This window comes from Apium graveolens, chromosome 6, assembly GCF_009905375.1.
Source record: "Apium graveolens cultivar Ventura chromosome 6, ASM990537v1, whole genome shotgun sequence".
Classification (NCBI taxonomy): Eukaryota; Viridiplantae; Streptophyta; class Magnoliopsida; order Apiales; family Apiaceae; genus Apium; species Apium graveolens.
The window spans coordinates 20,565,458-20,581,526 of record NC_133652.1 but is presented as its reverse complement, the minus strand read 5'-3'; the positions used below and the strand labels follow the sequence as shown (position 1 = coordinate 20,581,526).

Genomic DNA, 16,069 nt, shown 5'->3' with positions numbered 1-16,069 from the left:
AAATTGGGGGAGATTGTTGTGTATATGTTATGTACTTGATGATTTCATGAACAAAACACCTTGGTAGATTTTACTTAGTGAAAATATAGCACTCGACGGATAAGGATTATAGTCCCGACGGATAACTCATTTTAGTCCCGACGGATGATGACTTATTATCCATCGAGTGAGTAACTTATGTAACAATAAGTTTGTAGCACATTTCTGCATACACCTTTGTATATATTTTGTAGTAGCATATAAGTCATGTTGAATATAACTAGATATCAGAATAGGTTGATTAATTGTACATAGATGATGTCTTGTAATTCTGCATAAATGAAATGAAGTCAAGTGCCAAATAGCTACCGACGGATGATTAACAAAGCCATCGACGGATGATCAAATAGCTGTCAACGGATGATCAATATAGCAGTCGACGGATGATCAACAAAGCCATCAACGGATGATCATAAACTCGACGGATGATCATGTACTCAACGGATAAAGAATTCAAATTTTTGTTGACAGTGACAACACAGTCACATGCGTTGAGTGTATGCAAATGGAATGTGGTAGCCTATTCAACTGGGTTTTCGAGAACAAAGAAGCATTGCCATTTCCATGCTATTATGAAGATATTCAAAGATGCTGGAATAGAGTAATGAAGTAGCATTGTATTAGACTTGATAGTTTTTGTTTTATTATCCTGTCTTATTACTTTGTAATCTTGGTGAAATATAAACTAAGAAGCAGCAATAGAATAGTAACTAAGAAACTCAGTTAGAAAGAGAGAAACATTTGTAAGTTGTATTCTTAGCATTTCTCTCATTCTTAGTTGTTATCATTTGTAAGCAGTTGTGAGCTTTTTGCACACAGAGTTCTCTCAATATATAATATATATCTCTGGTGGAATCATTCAAATCCACCAGAAAGTTTTTAAAGACTCTTGTTTTTAATTACTTGTGTTTTGATTCATTTCAAGTAACTATTCCGCATTCTGCTAATCAATTCACACTTATATATATATTTGAGTAAGAACATTTTTATTCAAAGAAAAGTTTTCAAGAATTCCATTCAACCCCCCTTCTGTAATTCTTATTACATTGTTAAGGGACTAACAACAGTATTGTAAATTTTACATTATTGTATATTATGAATGCAAGTCATTTTTACTTCGATTATGTATTTTTTTTATCTTTTTAAATTGAGTAAATTAATTGTAAGTTAGTAGTGAACTCGGTAATAATATAGACCAGTGCATATAGTTTATTTAGATAAAATTCAAAAGTTTTGTTCAACTCTGTATTCAACATATATGTTAATTTTTAACTTTTTATTTGTAAACATACTAACGACATTCTACAGATTAAGTTTAATCTTTTCGTTTTAAACGTACACTGACTATCATCTTATATTCATTCATTAAATACAAATTATACAACACAAATAAGAATATATATATATATATATTGGGGTAGGCTCAAATGAGAACTAGTTCCCCGGAAAACTACTATGTTCTGTAATTATATTTATGTGTTTTGCAAATAATTTTTTACTATTTTATCTTCAATTGAATAAAAAATTCTAATAAATACATTTTAGTTTTACATAACACATTTAAAATTTTAATAAACAATGCAATAATTATTATAGAACATTAGATATAAAAGTATAGTATGTTCTCCGGTGTTCTCCAATTAAGGTGTTCTCCATGGAAAAAAATATACAAAAAAGTATAGAGTGATTAGAAAAATATACAAAAAATGAAGTGTTCTCCGGTGTTATCCAATTAAGGTGTTCTCCATGGAACCATACCCTATATATAATTACTAATAATTTATGAGTTAGATGTAATAAGAACTATTAAGGGTCGGGTTCTATGGTGAACACCTTAATTGGAGAATACCGGACAACATACTATACTTTTATATCTAATGTTCTATAATAATTATGAAATTGTTTATTACAATTTTAAATGTGTTATGTAAAACTAAAATGTATTTATTAGAATTTTTTATTCAATTGAAGATAAAATAGTAAAAAAATATTTGCAAAACACATAAATATAATTACAGAACATAATAGTTCTCTGGGGAACTAGTTCTCTTTTGAGCCTACCCCTATATATATATATATATTGCTTAATGAGTTATATTAGAAACGTTGTATAATTTGGTAATGTCTTCTATGAAAATAATACACATTGATAAACGATCAACTTGTATTTGATATACGTCGGACATTGTACAACATTTACAAATAAGAAAATAACTAATAACATTATAATTGCATGATGAATAAAAAAACTCTAGAAAATGACTCGTTCCTCGCACGGGTTGTTATGCCAGTTTTATAATGATTGTAGAAAATAATTCTAAATTATAATTAAAGTATGTAATAAATAAAATTGTACTAATACTGCAATTTTTCTTTTAAAATTATACGTAGTTTTTATTAACTCAAATCTTATTAGAACAACAAACTCAACGTTATTATGTCTCTGTTGTCCAAAAAGACATAAAAGGATTTCATTTTATTATTTTATTAAAAAACAAAAAAAAATTAACGGAAAATAGAAATATCGTAATTATAATATGATTCCAACAATTTATATTTCGTTAAAAAACAACATAAAACTCTACATGAAATAGAAATCTTGGAGTGAACCCAAAATACAGTGTAATCGTACTAAAATAAAATCACGTGCCCTATTAAGATATAATTTAGATTTCTATGAAAATAAAATTATAATTATAATACGGTTTGAACAAATTTATTATTTTTAAGGGGTAAAACCAAAAATACAGTATCTATAATATAGAATTCCACCAAGAAATTAAAAAAAATCTAAATTAAAATATTCTAATTTAAACACATGACCTATTTACTTGGTCGTAGTTTATATTTTCCGAAAGTTATTTAGCTGGGTCAATTTATTAACCTATTTATTTTGAAACATAATTAAAAATAGGATTCAAACCTATAAAAAATAAAAAAAAAACACGGCTTCTAAAATTCAAAAACGGGTAAAAATAATACATAAAGAATTATAAGTCATATATGAATCAAAAAAGATATAAATAACACGTTTAGAAATATAACATGAATCATAAAAAGTGAAACCAAAAGGTGGTAGAATCAAAAAATAAGTAAAATCACAGTACCACTTAAAAACAAATTTCACTTATTAATAAAGGTTATTATAGCCCTTATTTTATCAGCATTAAAATAAGTCATATAAGACACAAGTAGGATCAAAATAGAAAGGCCTATCTTATTAAAATTGTTTATGCATTTAAATGAAAGAAACTATATTATTATCCCGACAAAGACACTATTCTAAAATTATATAACACTCCCTCATTCCAAAATATGAGTCTCTTTTATCATGTACTTAATGCGAATAAAAAAGATACATTCAAAATTCACAAATTATTGATAAGTATTGTGATACTAATGCGTGTTTCGGTTCAGTGCCTAACAAAACGAAGACGGGCGTCGATATTCAAATTCGAGAGATAGATGTGTGGTGTCTATCTATCTGCCTATATATCATTGATTTCCTCAAATAATATCGGTTCTTGATAGAGCGCTCATACAAGTGTCTGCGAGAGATAGTTTATATTTTTCACAGTTAGTAGTTAAAGTAAACTCACAGGTTTTTGTTGAATTTTTGCCTCAATAGCTGCTGATCTAGAAGTGATGTGGCAGAAATGTGGCAACACACGTGGAATTAGTTTATATTTCAGTAAAATAATATTGTAAAATAATATTGTGCAAGACATGCCTGTACAGTAACAAGACTAAGTCATAAGTCAAATTGACAGCCCTAATAATTAGTTGTATGATAATCTAAATCCGTGTTTTGTACTCTATTACTTGAGTCTGTAAAAATGTCAAAGATTAGACTGGAGTATTTTTTTGTAAACAGTCTCAAACCTAAGAATAAACTTTGGAAGAAGATCAAGAAGATCATGCCTCAGAGAAATTGTGAAGAAATTTGGAGTTGAATAAATCTGTTTTTAAAAAAATATTTTAAGTCAAGATATCTACAAGTCACAGATCAAGTTATGTAGAGAAGTCATTCGAGAACTCCAGAATGACTTATCGCGAAGTCCAAAATAGCTTATGGAGAAGTCTCAGAGATACCGACAAGCCAAATGAAGACATGAAAATACATGAAAATTGGAGATATCGACAAGTCAAATTATCATTAGAGATCTCAGAGATATCTACAAGTCAAAATATATATAGAGATCTATGAGATATTGACAAGTCATTTCTGCATTAGAGAACTCAAAGATATCGACAAGCCAAATGAAGACATGAAGATTGGAGATATCGACAAGTCAAATTCTCATTAGAGATCTCAGAGATATCGACAAGTCAAAATACTTATAGAGATCTCAAAGATATCGACAAGTCATTTCTACATGCAGAAATTTGGAGAACTCGACAAGCCAAGTTCACTTACAGAGAATTAGAGACCTCGACAAGTCAAAACACTTATAGAGAACTAAGAGATCTCGATAAGTCATTATACTTAACGAGATGTCAGTTCTCTATAGTTCAAACTGGAGATCTCAATATGAAGCTCAAGTACAGAATGCAGACAAGTTAAATATTCAAGATTATCAATCAAAAAATGATCTAATCACTTAGATTGAAAAGTTTACAAAAGCAGCTTGAAGAGTGCAAGATCAAAGGCCAAGATTAACTGACAAAGGAAAGTCACAGGTTCACAGGATTTGCAAAGATACACTAAGCCAGAAATGGAGAGCTTTAGAGATAACTTAAAGTAGGGTTTGGTATATTCTATTGCATGTTGTGTAAACTTGTGTTTAATAATCTATAAGTAAACACCGATCCTTTGTTTTTAATGGTATAAAATAGATCTAGTTTTTCTTGTAACTCTCTCAAGGATGAAGCTGGGTTCTTAACTTACAAAGAACCCAGATTTGTAGCAAAATAATAGCTTGATTTTTATATAAAATTAAGTGAGTTTTGAAATATTGTGTGCACTGTTTTTACTTCAGTTAGCATAATATTGTTACATTTCTTATCTACTTTGATCACCAAGTTAAAGAAGATCAAAAAACCTTTAAAATTGTCTAAAACACATTCACCTCCCCTGTGTTGTATTCATTACCTAACAAATATAATTCAAACTGCAGTACATGTTCAGTTGGTTTGACCAAAATTTTAACATTTCATGTTATTTTCTAATAAGGTCACTAACTGTTAATAGCATTATTTAGGAGACATGTTATTTATATAGCCCTGTTCATTTTAGTTGCTTCATTTTCTGAAGGGTAGTTCATATTTTTTCTGTGTATTTAAGCACTTGTTGTTGATATAGTAAATTATTCTTCAGCCAATACATTTCTATTGCTTCTTTAATTTTATTTATATAACCAACCAATTTGTATCAAAGCATTTATTTCTCAAGGGGCCGGTGATAAAACCTGAGTGACTTCCACACAACAAAATAGTCTTTATCTTCTACGAATTCACCATACAAATGGGTTCTCAAACATCATTCACAACCATTGCACCACATGTGTTCAATGGTGATTCTTTTCACCTTTGGTCAATGAGAATGGAAGTTTACTTGAATGCCAATAATAAATGGAATGCTGTTGAGGAAAAATACGAAGTTCTTCTATTACCTTATTACCTGACAACCTAACAATGACATAAATTAGATTACATTCGGGAAAGAAGGCAAAAGCAAGAGCTTGTTTATTCGTTCTTGTGTCACCATCAATCTACCTGAAATCAACATTTGCAATCTGGAAATTTCTTAAAGAAAAATACGAAGGAGACAAGAGGATCAAAGGAATGCAAGTGATGAACCTAGTCAGGGAGTTTGAAATGCAAAAAATGAAGGAGTCGGAAACAATCAAAGAGTACAATGACATACTTTTGAGCATTGTCAACAAGGTAAGATTGCTTGATACAAACTTTACTGATTTTAGAATTGTACAAAAGGTTCTTGTTACAATTCCAGAACAGTTTGAAGCAACTATTTCTTCTCAGGAAAATACTAAAGATATGTCAAAGCTTGGCTCAGGGGACCTTTTAATGCTGTACAGGCGCAAGAACAAAGGATATTATGAAGTTTGAAGATTCCGTGGAGGAAGCATTGCAAGCAAAACTCCAAATCAATCATAGAGGAAAGGGAAAATTTGCGAGAGGCGGAAAAAAGAATTCTGTAACAACATATTCAACTAAGAGCGGTACCACTGAAAGCAAAAGCTCAAATTATCTTCCTTGCAAACATTGTAGAAAGAAAAGACACCTTCCTTTCAAGTTTGAAAGAGACCTGATGTGCAATGTGTTAAATGTAAGAAGATGGGACATCATGAAAGGATTTTATGAAGCAACTTGCAGGAAAAATATGAGGCACAAGTAGCAAGTCAGCACGAGGAAGAACAATTATTTGTTGCAAGTTCTTTTTCTGCTAGCGACTTGAGTGAAAGTTGGTTAATACACAGGGGATGCACCAACCATATGACCTACGATGATGAGCTCTTTAAGGAATTGGATAGATCAAAGGTGTCAAAGGTCAAAATAGGCAATGATGAACATATCGATTTTAAAGGAAAATGTAATGTCGCGATTGAAAGTTGCACATGTACTAAATTAATCACTGATGTGTTATTTGTGCCTGATATTGACCATAATTAATTGAGTGTGAGCCACCTAATGGAGAAAAGCTTCAAGGTGATATTTGAAGACAATCATGGCCAAATCATAGATGCTTTTGATCATGAGGTGTTCAAAATCAGAATAAGAGAGAAAAGCGTCTCTCTCAATCCCATTAAGAAAAAGCAAGCAACATATTTTGTAACGGTAAAAGAAATGTTAAAATTTGGCACAAGAGACTTGGCCATTTCATCATGTTGCATTATAAATTATGCAAAATAAGGGGATGGTTCTAGACTTACCACGCTTGGAGACGGAACTACCAAGTTGCATGGTTTGTCAATTTGGAAAGTAATCAAGACTTCCCTTCTCGCACTATCTTGGAGAGCAACTGAAAAATTGCAACTCATACATACTCATCTTGCTGGACCTTAGAGAACTTCGTCACTTGAAGTAAGTAAGTATTATATAGCTTTCATTGATGACTTTACTCGAATATATTGGATCTATTGCATTAGGTTTAAATCAGAGTTTGCAAGTGTGTTTTGGAGATTCAAGCAATGGATTGAAAACCAAAGTGGTTATAAAATTCAAATTCTAAGATCCGACAATGACAAGGACTATACTTTCAAATAATTCAATCAGTTCTGTGAGGAGGCTGACATTGAGCATCAAATCACTGCACCATATGCTTCGCAGTAGAACGAAGTTAGTGAAAGAAAAAACCGGACTATTGTTGAGATGGTCAGATGCATGCTACACGAGAAAGAATTGCCTAAGGAGTACTGGAAGAGGCTGCAAATACCGCAGTATACTTGTTAAACAGACTTCCTACTAAAGCACTAGATGGAAAAATACATTTGAGGCATGGTATGGCTATAAACCTTCTTTGATGGATCTTTAAATTTTTGGTTGTTTGTGCTTTACCTATGTACCACATATTAAAAAGATAAGCTTAACAAGAAGGTTGAATCTGACATCTTTATTAGATATACCACGACTCCAAAAATTTACAGAATTTTCCAGCCCAACACAAAGAAAATTTTGGTAAGCGAAGACATGAATTTTTTGGAGAATGAACACTGGAGCTGAAATGATGTGAAACAAGAATCAGATTGTTGATTCCCTACAAGATCATAATGAGTCAATCGATCATTATCCCGTAAAAGGCACTAGATTGTTATCTGACATATAGAATAGATGCAATGTGGCAATTTTTGAGCCTACAGGTTATAGTGAAGCGGCAAAAAAAACGATATGGAGGGCTGTCATGGAGGATGAGCTCAACATGATACAAAAAAATCAAACATGTGAGCTTGTAGATATGCCCGAGCCCTGAAATAGTGATTGGCGTTAAGTGGGTGCTCAAGACAAAATACAATGCAAATGGTTCAAGTAACAAACTCAAAGCAAGGCTCGTCACAAAAAGGTATGCTCAAATTTATGGAATAGATTTCTCGGACACGTTTGCTCTTGTTGCAAGGCTGAATACAATCAAATTATCAAATTATTTTTAGCAATTACGGCGCAAAGGGGTTGGAACATTTATCACCTTAATGTAAAGTCAGCATTTCTAAATGAATTTCTTGAGGAAGAGATTTATGTTGAGCAGCTTGAAGGCTTTGCTGTAAAAGTTCAGGAAAGCAAAGTTTATTTTCTCAAGAAAACTTTATATGGTTTAAGATGCGCTTTAAGAGTTTGGTAAAAAAAATTGATGAGCTTCTGTTACATCGCGGATTTATAAAGTCACTGATTGAGTCAACATTATATGTAAAGTACTATAACAATGAAATGCTGATTGTTTCTGGGTATGTAGATGATCTCTTGGTGACATGAAGTAATGCCACTCTCGTTGAGCTATTCAAAGAGGGGATGATGAAAGTCTTTGAAACGACAGACCTAGGAATGATGTCATATTTTCTAGGAATGGAGATCCGACAAAATAATCAAGGTATTTTTAAAGGAACTTTAAATCACGATATCATGTTCCACTATTGTCCAGATCTTGATTTTCATGGTGGTTATTCTGACAGTGATTGGGCTAGATCGTTAGAAGACATGAAGAGCATATCATATTACTGTTTTACACTTGATTCTGCAGTGTTTTTGTGAAATTCGAAGAAGCAAAATATCATTACTCAATCAACTGCCAAAGCTAAATTTATTATTTCAACATCAACTGTAAACCAAACATTATGGATAATGAAAATCTTAGTTGATTTGCACATGAAGCAGATACAAAGCACATTAGAGTTTTTGTGGACAATCAAACTATTGCAATATCAAAAATCCAGTTTCGGATTAACTAAACACTTTAACATCAAGCTCTATTTCCTTAGAAAAGTGCAAGATAATGGTGAAACACAATTATTTTACTGTAATACCCGTGATCAGATGGCTAATATATTTATAAGGCGCTTCCGAAAGGTAGATTCGAATTTTCCAAGCAGAAATTAGGAGTTTGCAACTACCGAAGCAGGAGGAGTGTTAAATTTTGCCCCTAACTGTTGGTCTAGAACTGATGTGGTAGACATGCGGCAACACATGTAGAATTAGTTTCTACATTCCAGTGAAATAAAATTTACATTTTGACCAAGTTTTTAGGATTTTCTCTTATTTTCTAATAAGTTCAGTAATTGTTAGTAGTATTATTTTAGGAGACATGTTATTCATGTAAGTGTAACCACGTTCATTGCTTCAAAAAGTAGTTCAACTTTTCTGTGTATTTAAGCCCTTGTTGTAATAATAAACATTCTTCAGCCAATACATTTCTATTGCTTCTTTAATTTTATTTATATAACCAACAGTTTTTAATAGCAATGCAGACACTTGTATGAGCGCTCTATCAAGAACTGACATTACTTGGAAAAACATAGACTTTGATAATCCTACATCATCTTTGGCGTATATATTAGTTGGTAGATGTTTACAAATGTATGATAAAAGGCTCCTGTAGTAAATTCTACATGGAAGTTATACGTACAGCACAATGCACATTCATATTTACTATATACAACATATGAGGGTCGACATCCTAATGATTTTTACCCCTAATTTAAAACAAAAAAAAAAATTATAGTTAAGCTATCTAAAAATAACTATACTGTGGTTGTAAGTGTGGGAGCTGGAATGATTTTCTTTGATTTAAAGCTTCTTATTTAGTGAATTCTTCCTCGAGCTGACAACAATGGGAGATGCAGAAAGATTATTCTGTTTGTCGAATATTAACAAGGGATCTAATATCTTGCCGCTAACCTTTTTCTTTTCTGATAATCTGTCAGAGGATGCCCCAAGTATCTGCACTGTCAAACTTCCACCTACAGGGAATAACACTAGCAAGTCAAGAACACATTTGCATGGATGTTTAAGATACAAAATAATATCTCCAAATTAATGCACCGACACAAATTTACAAAATATGTGAGAACTTATGATGGTGCCTTATTATTAAAATAATAATATATTTGAATTACAATGGGAGGGAAGGGAAAAGATGAGAGATAGAAGGTGTAGAAAAGGAGGAAAGTAAATTTTTTATTGATTGAAATGAAATGGGGCATGCATATTGGTGCCTTAAAGTATGGCATATGATTGATGTCCTAGCCTTTTAAGACACCACTTGGACATTGTTGGATCAATCATTTATTCAAAATGCCCTAAATTTTAGTTAAGGACATCAATTTAGGACATTGTTGGACTTGCTCTTAAGTCAATTTTTTTTCAAATGCGTTAAATTTCAATTTAGGACATCATATAAGGCATCTCTTGGACTTGCTCGCATATTATTGGAGTTGATATACCAAAACAATATCCTAAATCACTAGGACATCATATTTTATTATATTTATAAGGCATTTGCTAGGACACTGTTGGACTTGCTTATACAACAATGATTTGCACCCCAAACTCCAGCGATTCAATATTCTTTAACACTCTATACTCTTGTAGAAACTAGGCATTCTGTAGCATGCCATGCAGTTGTATTTCCCATACTAGATATACAAAAAAGATGAATAAATGAAGCCTCTTTTTGATAATATCACCAAGATCTAGTTGAGACTTAAATAGATTAGACAGATATGTATTCAGCATATGATCTGATGAAGTTACTGATTCTAAAAGTTGGATTATCTTATTAATTAATTTTGCACTTAATTCGGCTGGACAAATGTTTGCTAACAATAAAAGTTGACGAGTAATGGACTAATGGGTATCAAAGTCAACTTAAAGAGGGAAGCATTAACCTCTCTTTAGTTTTTGTAAATATATCTAATCTTTCCAAATTACCTAGTACAAGAGCAGCGCCAATCCATCCAGACACACCCCAACGCTCACCAAGGAGAAACCATGCAAAGCCAGCACCCCAAACTGGCTCCAAACCATAAATAATTGCAGCTTCGGTAGCAGACACGTCACACATTGCAGTCATCTGCAAAGTTATTGCAAAACAAGAACTTAGCATATTTGTTTTGACTAAATATATAGCATTTGGACTTTTTGCAAGAATAATAATTCTAGGACTATATAAATTTGCTCTGATTTTGTCATAGTCAGTCCTTTAAAATAATCCTACAGACCATTTAATCACTTCCGATTTATTGGGGGAACCACTAAGTCCACCATCTCCTACATGATAAGAAATAGTCAATTTATAGAACCAAACTAAAATGTGATTGATTTAGAGTCAGGATTAGATATATTATCAATTTAGACATGAAAATCAAATAGTCCGGTAATTACAATACTACGAAAAATAAAAAATGGCCACAAGTGCTTTCTACTATTAATCTAATTGCTTCAATTTTTGTCAATAACATAATTTAATTATTGTACTGGCCAGATGAAGGACCTTTAACCTTATAAAAAATATAGAAGATTTTTTTAAAAAACTTAAACTTTTATTATTACCACTGTTTTTGTTTTTTAGATTTGCCTTATTTGTTGTTGATTAAATTTTTGCATGTGAAACAACATTTAATATCAATTAGCTCCCAGAGATAACCTAGGCTTAACCCACACAACCACATGGTTGCGAAATTTCATTTAGTCACCTCGTGAGCTCCCTAAACCGCAGCTTCATTCCTCTGTATTTTCAGGTTATGTTTTATCCTTTCTAAGAATCGTATGATGGGTCAATTCCTCTCTACAACTTCTATGTTTTTCATTTGCATTTGTAATTTAGAGGGCGTTCGGAATTTGGATGGTTAATGAGAATGGGAAATGATTTGGAATCCCGTGGGGTATATGTAAATTAATAACCTGGTAAGTGGAATGAATTTCTTACTTCCAACCAAGTAAACCCCTTAGCTGAACAGTAACAAATAAAATCCCGATCCTGCGAACCAGGTTCAAATACCACAAACACCAAACTGGCCCCTTATTGTAATCCTCATTTTGGTATTTTAACAGTAAAACAAATCCTAAGTGCTATTTTAAGTTCAGAATCTAAAAAAATGCCTAAAAGATAGATACTGTACGAGTAAAATATTGTACCTCCACCCACAAGCATATCCCAGTAGACAATACTCCAGTATATAGTGCAGGTACCCATGGGAACATTACGAACCAATTACAAAACTCAGCCCATGTCCAGGATGAGGGATTGATTACTTTGCCACCACAAACCCATCCACCGACAATATACCACAAAATTGAAAAGACAGCAACAACACAGACCTGATATATAGACGAAGATCAAGATCAGAGGATTAAATTATCTCATGCTCTTTGTTAAGATATAAATCTAGTGAGAAAAATATTTCAGTTTTGCGAACTCACCTCATATCCAAGGAGCGGTAAAAAGTTTTTTTTGTCAGTGTTTCTAGAGATATGCTCAGTTCGAAGCATATGGACTCCAAAAAATACAGCACTCAAAAAGTTTAATAGATCTCCGACCTGGAAAAGTAACAGAATCATGAGTGTTCGCACACACATAATGATCACAAAGGTAAAGACTCACACACATAATGATCACAAAGGTAAAGATTTCAATCATGAAAACCTTTACATATATACGATTATTGCTATTATCTACAAACATCAAAATCAGATCGCTGTAAAACAGGTAAAACAGACTACTTACAGTTGGAGGTGATCCACTGGATTCCAGCAAGCCAACCCCTGTAAGAGACATGAGCGCTCCAAACCATGTATGAGCAGGAACTACTGCTCCTAATATACCATCAAGCAAAGGAACTACAATTACCTGAAGACAGTAAATCAAATCTAGAGCTTGATGTACACTAACCCAAACTACTTTCAGTCAACAGTATGGAAGATATACTTCCATTCGAAAATAACTGTGAGGAAACATCTAGCTTCTTACTGTAAACATAGAAAGAAAGGACGCACGGCCAGCATCAGATGTAAGAAGTCCAAGAGTTTGCGCAATATAGCCTAAACTGACCCAGACTCCCAACTCTACCCCGGCATTTCGGGTGTGAAAATCACATTTTGCTCGCAATACAAATGGGATAAAGGGAAGGGCTGAAAGCGTAAATCTGATAACAGTGAAGGTGGCAGGGTCAATGATTGCTTCAACCTCTTTGAGAACTGGTATGTCACTAGCTGGAATATAAAAGTAAAAGAATTTTAAGATTTGTAATTAAAGCAAAGCTATAACCTTAGAGCTTCCAGATATTAAATTAATAACATTCTTCAATTCAATTAATACAAACGAACTGGTATGTTACTAGCTACACAATAAAAGTAAAAGAAATTTCAGCATTATAACTAAAGCAAAGCTATAACCTTGGAGCTTCCACATATTAAATTAATAATATTCTTCAATTCGATTATTACAAACAAAAACTCCAAGTGAAGTTAGATAATCAGTATTTATCTTATAATGCAACACAATGAGACAAATTTATTTAGCAAAAAAATATTGAGACAGATGTGGCGTTGGCCAGAAACTTGTAACGTCATCACCATCTTTGTTCAGGAACCCATAATGTTTAGAACTGACGTGTCTCCAATCATGCAATAATCTTCGGAAAAGTAAAATTATTAAGTACATCAAATAAAGATTGAATGTAATTAACTTTTTTCTAATCAAAGTGGTAAAGGCCTGATAACGCTAAGCTAGCCCTTGCAATCTATTTGCCGATAATGAACACAAACCCTGGTTCAGAATAAACTTTTCCTTCATAATATGACACCACATTATACTTTCTTCAACTTCTTAAGTTAAACTATCATTGTTTGGCTTATCTCAACCGCAGAAACTTTTCTCGCACTTAAAGACCATCTTCAGCCCTCCTGATGTGGAATACATTAATACATTCCCTATCTTGTTTTGCATATCATAGACATTATATTCGAGCAAATCCTACGTCGAACACTTAAATCTAAAAAAATACATCCATTTAATTAAGCTCTATGTCTACAAAGTAGTACTCCGTACGTTTTAAGTTGTAACACATTATTTTGGAAAAAGGACAACAAAACCAAATTTGCACCTTCTTCACATACAATTTCATTTCTTGTTCCATTTCAACAAGATCGAATTCAAGAAAGAACTAAACATCACACAAAAATTAAGCTATATTCTATATATCGAAGTACATAAACAAGAGTACCTAACACCCTAAACTTAATTCTTAAAAAATACATATAAATGCACTCTAAAGCTTATGCAATGCGCAACAAAATAGACCATGATCCACTATTAAGCTAGTAAATTGACAAAAACATAATCAAACCAGCTCAATCAAATTAAAAACAAAAAATTACCATAAACAAGAGTGATGACATTAAGCAAAATGATGCTTCTAAGTTTCTTGGAAGCAAAAAGTATTCTTCTCCACAAAGCTCTTTTTCCAAACAAAGACTTAAAAGTAATTGCTTGTTTCTTTCTAGCTGGAACTAACTTCAAATGGGCTTTTTTCACAGAATCATCCCCAATTGCATCCGGGTCTTTTTCAGGTCTGCTTAATTTCTTTCTAGCATTATTGTGAGGCTCACTGCAGCAAGAAAAGGATGCAAAACGGGTCCGGGTCGTGTGAATTATAAAGAAAGGACTGTATATAATTGAAGAGGGATATAAAGATCTTGATGGGTTTGGGTTCCATGGGGATCCAATTGGTGGCTTTGAAGCCATGATTTTGAGGTTGTTGTAGTAAAGATTGAAGCTTTTTAAGGTTATTGTAATAAAGATTGAAGCTTTATAGGTTTAGATTTTGGTAGAGCTTGAGTCCACTGTTTTTTTTTTGTAGTTTCTTGGTATTTTCTGCTTCTTGGTGTGTAATTAGGAAAATTAAAGAACACATACACAAGTGAAATTTTAAACGTGGGATAATATGATGATGATTTGGACTTGTAGAGTGAGTGTTGCATAATATTAATATATATTCAAATTATCACGATGGGTGACAGCATTATTGGTGTTTGACTTCAAAGTGTGACCTTTCTTGGTTAAGTTTATGATAATTGATTTATTCGTAGATATTTTGTTTTTTAAAAAGTTTTTTTCTCAATAAATCTAAAAAAAATGTGAGTATGTTCATGCGAAATGAATTCAGCTATAATCATTTCAGGAAATCGAATCCTTGATTTAGTGAAACAAAGAGCTAAGGTCATGCAGCTTTAGTTAGAGGCGAGCTAATTGGCAACACCTTCCCTAGTTCATACTCTAGCAATCTAGCTTTCTTCATAGTGTTATATTTATTCTCAATAATTTGCTGATATTTAATTACGGAAAATTAAGCAACACGAGTGACATGTTAAACGTGAATAGTATGCTGATACTAGTATGGACGGTATTTGGTGTTTATTGACATTAAAATTAGATGTTTGCAGTAGGCCTAAGGGTAGTTCAGACTTTTTAGTAGCATATAATAAGTCACATAAATCATATGGTGTAAAAATATGATCTTTTGTTACATTATTTAATCAAACAAAGCAGGGTATCAGAATCCAACCAAAAAAAAACAGGGTATCAGAAGGAGTCTTCTTTTTTGTAGAGAAAGTGGAAAAGAAGAAGACGCAAGAGCATCAAGAACAGAAGCTTTGATCACTTTTTGCTACCAATGGCTGGTGATCAGTTCTTGCTACCAATGGCTTATAAGATCGTTAACGCAGGACGCGAAAAGCTTAAACTTTTGCTACCATTACCTTCACCCTCTTTGGAAGAGAAGAAAAACAGCCCCTTCATTTGAACTTTTTCCTGAAAGTCTAAAACTGTTCAAACCTATCAGAAGGCAAAACTAAACTCAAGCATATAACTCGACTTTTATTCATGGATACCAACTGGAAGGAACAGACTATCTCATGGTTGCCTGAAGATAATAAACACTAGTTAATCGAAATCTAAAGATCCACACAAAATATTGCAATTCTTGAAGCTATTACAGAACATGTTCTACGTCTACTTCTTCCTCTTCTTCATTGGCGACTGTCATTTCTTAATCAAGTAAAATGATATTTTACTAGATATAAA

The 16,069-nt window shown here is 32.5% G+C and overlaps 1 protein-coding gene and 1 long non-coding RNA gene across 2 annotated transcripts; one reads left to right on the top strand and one right to left on the bottom strand.

Annotated features, from left to right (window-relative positions):
- The first annotated feature begins 5,507 nt into the window (after positions 1 to 5,507).
- On the top strand, positions 5,508 to 9,210 carry LOC141667953 (uncharacterized). Its single transcript, XR_012552852.1, has 4 exons — positions 5,508 to 5,925; positions 6,022 to 8,059; positions 8,447 to 8,581; positions 8,664 to 9,210. It is a non-coding gene; the product is annotated as an uncharacterized LOC141667953 (long non-coding RNA).
- Positions 9,211 to 9,508: 298 nt separating this feature from the next.
- On the bottom strand, positions 9,509 to 14,938 carry LOC141668142 (uncharacterized). Its single transcript, XM_074474843.1, has 7 exons — positions 14,365 to 14,938; positions 12,956 to 13,197; positions 12,713 to 12,835; positions 12,409 to 12,525; positions 12,124 to 12,306; positions 10,918 to 11,059; positions 9,509 to 9,947 (listed from the first exon to the last, which is right to left on the bottom strand). Exons 1-7 carry the CDS (start codon positions 14,729 to 14,731, stop codon positions 9,775 to 9,777), a joined length of 1,347 nt encoding a protein of 448 aa, XP_074330944.1. The 5' UTR covers positions 14,732 to 14,938; the 3' UTR covers positions 9,509 to 9,774.
- Between the last annotated feature and the right edge of the window lie 1,131 nt (positions 14,939 to 16,069).